This window comes from Corvus brachyrhynchos, unplaced genomic scaffold, assembly GCF_000691975.1.
Source record: "Corvus brachyrhynchos isolate BGI_N302 unplaced genomic scaffold, ASM69197v1 scaffold5, whole genome shotgun sequence".
Classification (NCBI taxonomy): Eukaryota; Metazoa; Chordata; class Aves; order Passeriformes; family Corvidae; genus Corvus; species Corvus brachyrhynchos.
In genome coordinates, this window is record NW_008238321.1 from 5,891,050 (window position 1) to 5,902,378 (window position 11,329).

General features: G+C 47.4%; 1 protein-coding gene across 1 annotated transcript in view; it reads right to left on the reverse strand.

Annotated features, from left to right (window-relative positions):
- Positions 1-11,329, reverse strand: part of LMF1 (lipase maturation factor 1) — a 144,778-nt gene that overhangs the window by 113,417 nt on the left and 20,032 nt on the right. Inside the window, exon 4 of the mRNA XM_008633604.2 lies at positions 10,168-10,178. Coding sequence (XP_008631826.1) covers positions 10,168-10,178 — 11 coding nt within the window. The remainder of the gene's footprint in view (positions 1-10,167; positions 10,179-11,329) is intronic.

Sequence of the window (11,329 nt, forward strand, 5' to 3'; positions counted from 1 at the left end):
CAGCCCCCCCAGGGCTCAGCAGAAAGCAGAGGCAGCAGCTTTGACTCTGTGCACAAAGATGCCACAAACGACAGAAAAACACAAAAGATTTCAACTCCCAGGAAATTCCTGTCAACAAACAAACATTGGGGACAGCAGGAAAAGTGGCAGCTCCATTCCTGAGCTCCCTGATGTTTCTGAGACGTGGCTCAAGCACAGCACCCACTTTCCGCTCTTTTCCTTCAGGTTTTGCACATTTCCTCTGGGACTGGTTGAACCCCAAATCCAAAGTTCAGGTGATGCTGAGGAAGGCAGCAAAGCCCCATAAAGTCCGTAACTATGCAGATTTTAACGATGCTCAGTCATGAATCAGTTCCTGCTCACATGTAAAGGCAGGAGAGGCAGGGAAATACAGAAAATCTGGTTGCTAGGATGTTTTTCACATGCACAAACTCACGAAACCACACAATTTTGTGCACCAAGGCCTGAATTTGTATTTATCTCTCAACTATGACACATTTTCTTCCTAATTTAAAGATGGCAAGACAAAAAGAATTACAACAATTCCAAAACTCCTGACTTCCTTTTGTTGATCCAGAAATCTGCTCGAGCCCACAAATAATCTCAAGGAAACAACATTTTTGGCCAAAGGAACTTCAAGAAGAAATACACAGACAGCTCCATTCATGGAGCTCGTTTCCTGCTCCGGGCAGACCAAGGAGTCTGGATTTAGAGGAAGATCAAACTTGACCTCTGGCTCTCACTTCCACCAGTTTTTGTGCATGGAGGGAACACATAAAATGCAATAAACCTCAAAACAGAGGCTTGTGAAGGATCCCAGAGAATTCCAAACGGGGCTCTGCCAGCATAAATACAATTAAACAATATTTAACCTTCAGTAGCATCGAGCTGTCAAATAAATATTCCTAAGAAGACAACTTAAAAGAAGGGAAAAAACCAATCCCACACCATTCCTTCTCCTCCTTCCAGCAGGAAAAAAGGAATAATAAGAACAGATAAGAACACAGGACAAATGTCCTGGAAAAAAGCCTTAATTTTACTGCTCAATCCAATGGATTTTTAATCCATGGCCAAAAGAAAGCACCAGAGTAAGATTGAGTGGGAAAACTGTATTTTTTTTTCCATTTCGATTGCAGGGGTGTGACTGCTTCCAGCTGGGGTCCTGGAAGATCACAGAGATGGAGATGGTGCTCCAGACCAAGAGCTTTTCCAGTCCCCTCAATGATTAAAAAAAGGTAAAAAAATCAAGGCCTTTTAAGCTCACCCAAACTGCTTCTCTGCTCACCAAACATTCCTGGTGGAAAGCAGCCAAAATCCAGGGATTTCCACCCAAACTTCCACATCCCAGATCAATGAAAAGGATGGAGAATATCCCAAGAGCTGGATTCCTTAAAAAGGGCCCAGCCTTCCTCAGAGCTCCCCACACAACTTCCAGCTGCCCCAAGATGCCCAATGCCAAGACCTCAACCCTTTAATTAACAATTCTTTCACAGACTTTGGGAACACCCACCAGGACTCAGCATTCCCAGGCAAAATGAGGCTCCAAAACTTCCTAGGAAGAGCTGGAATCATCCTCATAAATCAGTGCTGTGAAACTTTTATGGGGTGTAGATCAGGGCAGAAAAAGGGCATCGGATGGGACTGAGCCCCAGATAAATCAGAGGTTAGAAAAGACAGTGGATAATGGAAAAGAAAACCTCCAGCAGTTCCTTGGATGCCCTTTGGTTCATTGTGATTATCCAGGGGTTACTCTGCACATCAAGGTTTATTTAACTTCAGGAAAACACAAAAATAAAAATCAAACCTCTTCCCCCGTGCCAGACCTGAACTTGGGATGCAAGCGAGCCTTGGAGGCAGCTCTGCCCTGCTCTCATCCTCCTTCCATCAAAAGCCTGCAGAGAGCACAGGGAATTTAAACAGCTCCATGCTGAGCAGTGTCAGCCTGTGGGAGCCAACACCGACCCATTGTTTTCACTGGAGCCTCTCCAGCTCTTCTCTCTCACTAAAAACCAGGAGAAAACCTTCCCATCTCCCACTTTTGATGTGGATTCTGCTTTTAGGTGGGTTCTGGGCCCACAGAACATTCCCTAGAGCTGATTGTTTCCAGGTGAAGCCAAGCAGGTGGATTTTCCCTGGAGTTTGGGACAGCTGCCAAATACTGCAGGGACAAAAAGTGCCAAATTCCTGCTTGGCAGCTTGAGATCCTTCAACCATGAAGGTTTAAAGTCCAGCAGTATTCCATAAACCAGGTGAAGGCCAGGTTGGATGGGGTTTGGAGCAACCTGGGATAATGGGAAGTGTCCCTGCCCACGGAACAAGATGAGCTTTAAGGTCCCTTCCAACCCAAACCATTCCATGCCATAAAATAAAGCCAATGGCCTCTGCAGCTGCTTAAACACCTGCCAAAAATCCTCTTTCAAACACTTGTCTGGGTTTGTTTTCTTAAAAATAGAGCAAAAGGATGAAAATAATCATGCAATAAAATATTTACAGGAGCACTCTGAGCGGGTATTGCAGGTCAGCCTTGCTGGGGGACTTTGCTCTGGTTTTCCAGAGGGAAAATTTCTCCTTTTGTGTGACAAAATGGGAACAACCAAAAGAAGGAGAAGCAGCAACTCCCAGGAGTCACAACACCCGCTGTGAGCACAACTGGAGCAGGGTCAGAGCGGTGCCACATCCCCGATTTTCTTTTCCGAAGCCATCTGTGCCCCACAGGACACAGGGGAGAACCCTGCAGGTGACACTGGCCACGCCACACCTCCCATCCTGAATCCCTGCACAGCCTGGGCAGGTGGGGCCCAGCTTTCCTGAAGGATGCACAGAATGAGGATTGCATTGCTGGAGTCATTAAAATTCCCACCCTCTCCCAGCCCCATTCCAGCTGGGGAATTCTATGGGATCTCCTTAAAGCCCCAAGGAAGTGGGTGCTGTGTCCAGGTGCCCCATCCCACCCTGGGCACACGATGTGAACTCAGCCCAGAGAGGTGGCAGAGCGTCAGTGCTGGGCAGCACTTCCCTTGTTTATGCTGAGTTTGGAACAAGCTTTTCTGGGGAAAAAAATACCTTTTCTAGCACAAACACGTAGCAACAGCCCAAGCTGGGATGTTTGGACATCAAATCCTCCTCCAAATGTGAGCCGTGGTTCGGGTGCACCTGAGCTGGGATGTTTGGACATCAAATCCTCCAAATGTGAGCCGTGGTTCGGGTGCACCTCGCTGGGAACAGGCTGCTACGAAGATTTTGATGCTTTTTGAAGAACTGAGCTGGCACTTCTCTGAACGCCAGGCTCACTCCTGCTCTCGCACAGGAGGAGAACTGGGAACAGGCAGGAAGCCATGGGTTTAATGGGAAGGATTAACACAAATCCAGGGTAAGCTCAGGAGAGATAACAGAGAGGCTCGTGCAAGATAAGGAGAACAAGTGGTGGCTTGATAAAGAACCCAGGAGAGCTCAGGGCCAGCACCAAACTGTGCAGGTGAATCTGCGAACAGGTTCAGTCTCACCGACTAAGAGCAATTAGAGCTAATTAAACTAATTGCCTTTCTCCTAGTGTAGAATCCCAGAATAGTCTGGGTTGGAAGAGACTTTAAAGTTCATCTAGTTCCAATCCCAACCCCTTCCACAATTCCCAGGCTGCTCCAAGCCCTGTCCAACCTGGCCTTGGACACTTCCAGGGATCCAGGGGCAGCCACAGCTTCTCTGGGAAAGCCATTCCAGCCCCTCCCCATCCTCACAGGGAGGAATTCCTTCCCCACATCCCATCTATCCCTGCCCTCTGGCAGTTTAAAACCACTGCCCTTTATCCTGTCACGATCTGTCCATAGAAAAGGTCCCTTTCCCTCTTTTTTAACCCAATCCAAACTGGGAGATCATTCTCTCAGCCACATCCACACTGGAGACTTCCCACCTAACTGCAGGCCACGTTTTTCCAAATTATGGGAGACAAGGATCCAACTCTTTGCTTTGAAACTAATACTGGAGACAATTTCAATTAACTTGGCAACACTTCAATCTGAGCCTTAAGGAAAGAGATTCCCACCCTTGCCAGTCACCCAACCCAATTCACCTTTCCTGATGGAAATCATGGAATCCCAGAATCATAAAAGTTGGGAAAGACCTCGAGGATCACCAAGTCCAAGCTGTGCCCAATCCCCACCTTGTTCCCAGCCCAGAGCGCTGAATGCCACCTCCAGGAATTCCTTGGACACCAAACCTCCCTGGGCAGCCCCTTCAGGTGCCTGACCACCCTTTCCATGGAGAATTCTTCCCAAATTTTTCCAAAGAATGAAACCCCTGCCTGCAAAAGGCATTTTTGTTTGTTTCCTTTTTCTCAAGGCCAGGCCAAAAGTCGGTCACAAGAACTGTGCAGAAACAATTTGCTTAGGGAAAAGGGTTTCCCAGTTTTGCAAGGCCAGCGTTCCCATTCCACCCACTTACATTCCTGGATTAAGGGAAAATAAAATCACATCCGCAGGCCGGTCAGCGGTGACACAGGTCGAGATCCAGGAACATGGCAAAGGGCTGGAAGAAAATTCCATGCATGGAAAGCTGTTTGGAGAAGTTCTGCACTCCCTCCAGCACCACCATTTCCATCAGGCCTCGTTAAGGAGCATTTCATCCCTTCAGATCATTTGCATAATTGCCGCAATCAAAGGCACTACTTTACAGTAATAACTTTAATGGCAGATTTTTCCTTAAACATTCTTTTTTAAATGCTCCAAGGTCGGTGCATCCATGTGCCAGGAGAAATACAGGCAGGAGGTGATGCTCTGGGAATGTGGGGTGAGGAGAGGGACCAGCTGCTTTTTGTTTTGGGGTTATTTCTGCTTTATCACGCTCAAGGTGCATCCCAGAATCAAAATGTTTGTCAATTAAACAGCAGCCTGGTTGGTACATTGGGGCTATTCCCTGCTTTTTTCCCCGTTAATTTTGCTACTCTTGTCTCATTAGGAGGGAATCTGGCTCGTTTCCAGGCTAAAACCAGGCTTTGGAAAGGAGAGTGCAAATCTCAGCCTTTGGTTTGCCTCCACAGAACCCTGGCATGGCTTGGGTGGGAAGGGACCTTAAAGCCCATCCCTGCCACGGGCAGGGCCACCTTCCACTGGAGGTTCTTCCTAAGAAGGTGGAGCTCTGGCCTGTTTCCCTCAACTCCATGGAGATAAGACCATGGAGATAACATCTCCAAAGCCTTGTAAGGTTTATTTTGAAGATAGGCAAGAACCACTGGCCTAATTTTTAATATAAAACACAGACTTAGAGCAAACAAGCTCAGATCCAACGGGAAATTCACAGCAGAAGCCAGCTGGGATTTCCACCCTCCAGCTCCTGTCTGTGATTCCAAGCTCTGGGTCCTCCAGAAAACCCAATTTCGTGCCAAACCCCGCGTGTTCCACCAGTGCATCTCCAACTCCATCACGTTGGGATGCTCCTCATGGAAAGCTCCCCTAGGAGCACAGGAGCATCGTGGATTTGTCCAAGCAAGCTCCACACCTCATCCCTGAGGCAGCAAAAGATTTGGGGAACACTTCCCCTAATTGGGGTTCCCAAACGAGCCAGGCCCGAGCGAAGGCCCTGCTGCCCTTTAATGCCGGCCTAATGACATTAAACCCAAACATGGGGCAAGGCTGGGGAGGGAATCAGACAAGCCATAAATTAAGGCAGAGGATATGAATTCCATGCAGGCTGCAGTGTTGGGGTTAACGTGGGTCTGGAAGCAGTTTAGGGAAAACCTGGAGTGGCTAAGGGCCAGCTCTGAGCAGAGCTGCTCTGGGCTAATCGTTTCCTTCAGGCAGGCTACTCCAGCTCACTAATAGGTTTTAATAAAAACTTCCAATTGGGCCAGTAAACCCCTCATTAAGCTGTTTTTAAAGCATGAATTTAAGAGGGCTGGGGGTAAAAGGTCAGGGGGAGTTTTTAATTCAGAACGGCTGGCAAAAGGTGCTGTTGTGATTGAAAACACCAGAGTTCAAGTGTCCAGGGCCACATAAACATCCGACTCTGTCACTAGACCTGCTTAAGTGACAGCTTGAAAAATAGATTTAATAAGACAGAGAGAAAAGTTTCCCACTCTTACACAAGCAATAGGAACAGCAGATCCCAATATTAGGCAGGAACAGGATGGTCAGGAAGCAGCCCCAGCCCTCCCATCCCGGCCTGAGGGGATGAATAAAGAGCAGCCCATGGCCAGCTGGGTGTGCAACCATTCCCAGGGGCTCTGGGACACTCAGATCCAGGGCCTCCTGCTGGGAAGGGAGCAAAGTTCTCTGGGAATAACATGGAGCAGCCCAACCCCACATCCTGCTGCCAGGGTCTCCCACACAACTGCTGCCATGGGATGCCAGCACGGGAATTCCCTGCTGCCATCTGAAACAGCACAGAACCCCACAGTGGGTTGGCTTGGAAGGGACCTCTAGGTCAGTCCAGCTCCACCCCTGCCATGGGCATTTTCCACTATCCCAGGTTGCTCCTGGCCCACTCCAACCTGGCCTTGGAAGATTCCAGGGATGGGGGAGCCACAGCTTCTCTGCCAGGGAATTCTCTTGGGCAATCTCCCACACTGCAGAGGGGTCTGCAGGAAGCTCCATCTCAGCTCAGCCCAGACCCATCCCCACCTCAGCACTCTTAAGCCAAGCTTTGGGCCTGCACCAGTGAAGTTTGACCTCAGTTGTTTCATTTTCCTCTCATTTTTCTCCACGACTACAGAGCTGCTCTCTAGGACAGTGCAACTAAGGAAAAACTTCCCCCTTCCCTGGGAACACGCACTCACAGAGCAGAAACATCTCCTCCATCTCGCCCAGAACCCCAGCTGTGCACTCTAACATTTAATTTTATGTCAATGCACATCTAAAATTTGAGATTCCCTGAAGACCTCTTAAGAGAAAATCCTCCCTGGAACAATTTGCATTGAAGCAAAGAGTGAGGATTTAACAAGTGATGAAGAATTACAAATACTCGGCTTTCAACTTCTTATTCTACTTCTAATCAAAACACACTTCAAGCTCAAATTCTGAGCTAATAGATGCAACAAAATTGGGGGGCATTTTAGGTAGGAACTCAGTTATTTGCTCATTCCATATTTACAGATAGTGGAAAAAACCTCTGGAGTTTGTTCAGGGATTGTCTTCTCTCCACACCAGAATTAACAAGGAAGCTTACTGGGAGAGGGGGGAAAAAAAAAGCTTTTGCTTTTAAAATGTGCTTCTAATTCTGGCCTGTGAGGAGAGCAGAAGCCAGGCTCTCTGGAATGATCCCTACGGAAACATTTGCTTTGGCTCCAGACAGGACACTTTGGAGCATCGGGAGTCAAATCAGATCAGCTGCTCCTCCGTCCTTTCTGCTTAATGATCCCATTGATAGCCACGAGGTCAGCAGATGCATCCCTGCCTTTCCTGCCTGCTCCTTGCTGGGAATAGGGATTGCTGCTCCGACAGGGATCCTATAGGCACGGAGGAGTCAGGATCTCTCTGGACAGGGACCTCATTTTCCCTGGATTTTCACTCTACACAGATTCACTACAGCTCGCTCCATCCTTGCAGTTTTCCTGCTTTGAACTCCCCAGTGCCAGCTTTTTTTTGACCAAGGCAGGCTCAGGACCATCAAAGTCTCTTCAGAGTATCTGGGACTCCTTAAAACCAGAAGGCAGAGCAGAAGAAAAGAGGACAAGAAAGCCTGGAAAACAGCAGCACCTTTTCCAGGCCTCTGCTAGAGCAGGGATAATAAATCCCTACATGGAATCGGATTTCTATCGGGGGAAAAAAAGAAGTCCTGGGGGGCATCCCAGGCAGAAATTCCTGCTCTAGGAGAGAGCCCAGGGTCAGAAACAGCAAAGCTGACACCACCACAGACCTGGGGAAGCAGTTTAGGTCTCATCCTAAGCCAGGAGAACACAGGTCCTTGATTTTCAGCAAGGATAAAGCAGGAAGTTGGCCTTGGGGGTTCTTTCTAACCCCAGCACCACAGTGGGAACCTGGAGAGAGGGGCAGAGCTGCCATGACTGGAGCTGAGCCAGACCAGGACACCTGGAAAGGGGCTCCAACAGGGAGAACGTGAGGGAAAGGCCTTGGAACTGCAAAGCTCAAGGAGGAGATTGAGGCTAAGGATGGAAAAGCCAGGAAAGCTCTGCAGGAGCAGCGTGGTCCTGCAGCTGTGCTCCAGGGAGGATGGGCAGCACCTCCATCCGTCCACCCATCCATCCCAAAACCACCCCAAAGCCTGCCAGTGCACTCCATCCATCCACAGTCCCACGAGAGCAGTGCCCTGCCAAAACCAGGGAGAAAAGGGGCCCTGGATCTGGATCAGTGCCCATGCACAGGGAAGGGCCCAGGTGCCACCAGCACCCCTCACCGAGGGCACCCCGCTGGGTGCAAAGCCAGGTTTACATCACAATCACAATAAGCAAAGCCTGAAGTTATCCCAGCTCAGCTGATCCCAGAGCAGCACAAGCCCCTGGCTGATGCCCACTCCAGGATCTGCATCCCAGAGCAACTCCTCACCTTCCAGGGAAGGAGTAAGAGCAAAGAGCAAAACCTGTGGCAATACCAGCTGATCCCACAGCTTGTTGTTATTTCCAGGCTCTGGAGTTCTTTAAAATTCATAGGGACAGCATGGAGTTTGAATAGAGGCTACCAAAATGCATCCTGAGATGCAGCAAAAAAACCCCCACACTTCCTGGAGGGGAATAGGAAACAGTCAGCACTTACAAAGAACTCTCCAGGAATTTTTATTTTTTTTTTTTAAAGGATCTTGCTTTGAAGTAGATGCTCCCAAAGAATGAGGCTTCCAGAGCTCAGCAATATTTAATGTACTGCCCCAGCAATGGATGACAATGTTGTTGTTTCAGCTATATTATAACAAAAATATTGTGGTTTTCCTGTATTCTAACAAAAGGAACTGGAGATTTACATCTCCTTCATCTCATTCCGAAGGAGCCCTCACGCCAAAAGCAGGGAAGGGAGAGACCCCACTGCGTACAAAGGGCTGCTTGGAGGGGGAGTCTCCAGTTGGGACACAAGGAAAGGCCAAAAAAAGATGAAACACCACTTGGAAAACAAAGCAAAAAAAAAAGCCATTTTTCTACACCCATCAGCAACACATCCAGAGGATGAGTAACTCCAGTCCAACCCTCTGGGTTTGTGCTGTCCTGGAAAAAATATCCACATTCAACAGGGAAGCATTATCTGGAATGTTTTATGGATTATAACGGAAAATTCTCCATATTCCTCTGCTTCTCCACTTGAAGAAGCTCCACCTCAACATTCCCAGAAACCCTCAGACAGCTCAAGTGCCCACGATTAAAACAATCCATTGGAAACGAGGAGACAGCTGCAATTCCCAGGAGGAGAAGGGATCAAACCTCCCTAATATTCACACCCAAATGGAATTCAACCATTCTCATTCCTCCTTTCTGAGCAACCAGATTCCATCTATGAATGGAGCCAAGCTGGGAATACAAATCCCATCTCCAACCACGATCCAGCGTCCTTCACCCACCCATCCCATGGCACGAGCACATTCCTGAAGGGAGAAAACATGGCCAGATAAGCTCGTTTAAGACATTATTCCATGGCAGTCATTCCCAGAAAATCTGCAGTTTCCCTAATATTTCCACAGGGAGAAATGCTTCCAGAAGGATTTCTAATTTTCCATTTAGGAATGGGTTGGAAAACTAAAAAAAAAAAAAAACCCCACCAAGCTGGGCAAAGCATGTCCTGACTTCCAAGGAATGAGCTGCACCTCATTCCAGGGAAAAGCCCAGGATAGGAGTAAGAAATTCCTGATATCCAAATCACCCGTGGAAAGGGAATTTGGGAGGAACAGGTTCCCTCCCAGGGATGTCCTTTGTTCCCTTCATCATAAACATAACCCTTCCACCAACTCTCTTCAGCCTCAATTTACAGAATCTCCTTTCTTTGAGGGCATAGGAGCAGAAAGAAAGGCAGTGAAAGATAATCAAAAGCTTAAAAAAATTATATATAAACTTGACAAAAATAGCCTTAATTAAAAAAAAAAATCAAAACTTTAACACGCCAGACAAAGAGTAAAAAAAGGAATCAAAACTTGAACGTGCCAGAGAAAGAGCAAACAAGCTGGAGTAAAGTAAAAGCTACGTACCCACAAATGCATCAAAAAATGATAAATGCAGCTTTTGGCTCATTTTTAGTCACTTACCAAAGGAATACCTGCAAAACAAAAGGAAGAAAAGGCAAAAGAATTAAAATTGGGCTTGATAAATTCAAGAAATCGACGTCCTGTGTTAGTTTTATTCCTCACTTTAAACCTTTGGAGTTTCAAAACGCCGTCAAGGAGGACAGAAAAGTCCTGAATCGCATAAAATGTAACACAAACGGGGAAATGCTGCTGCCTGGAAATGGAAAAAGAGCAAATTCCCAACTTTTTGGGCTATTCAGCACTCCAAGGGATTGCCCCCCTTCTTTGCATAAAGCAGCAGACACAGAAGGGACCCCCCCTGCCCCAAATCCCACCAGGTCTGGGCTTGCCAAGAGCTGCTCCTGGTTTTCCCACTGGAATTCCCTTCAGCCTCAGCTGCAGCAGGGTGACTTCCTGTAAGATCACCAATTCTGATTAAAACTGACTTTTAATCCGAGCATTGAGCAAGTTTTAAGATGTTCTCCTTCAACTTGTGTTTATTCCCAGCATGGCTTCAATCCCACATCAGGCCTTTATTATTTGTATCTGCAGCATATTAAACTAACCCAAAAATCCAAAAAAACCCCCCACAAAACTAAAAACCACCCCAGGTTTGAAAGATTTTCAGAAGGATTCGCTGTTACTGAAGATGCCCTGAGTAAGCGCGTTCGTTTTGTACTCACGCACGGTTTGATTCACTCTAAAACCCAACAATCTCAGTATCTTGCACCATATTTAGCAACAATTTCCTACAGATTTGCTGATGTACAAAGACACCTTGATATTGCAGGCTAATTTGTAGTTTTGTTAATAATAAAAGCAGCTTTTTGTAAAGCTCTCTGCCATTAAGGGAGCCTCGCTTTGCTGATCTCCACCACGCTCGTGGTGCCGCTCAACACCAACTCGGAGGAATTATTCTCATTTCTTGGCAGAAGTTAAGAACCCCCTGAGGCTCATTTAAAACACACACACCCCACACCCCCCCCAAATGAGGAATTAATAAAATATTGTATTTTGCTGAACCACATGAAGTTTTCTGACGTGTGTCTGGTGCTGATTACATCAATCCAGGCTCCCGGCCTTGTCATGTGATGACAGGCAAACACTTGTGGATTTATTCCTCTCAAGAAGCCTGCGAGACAAACGCCAAGGAAACCAAACCAAATGTCCCACTCCGAATCCA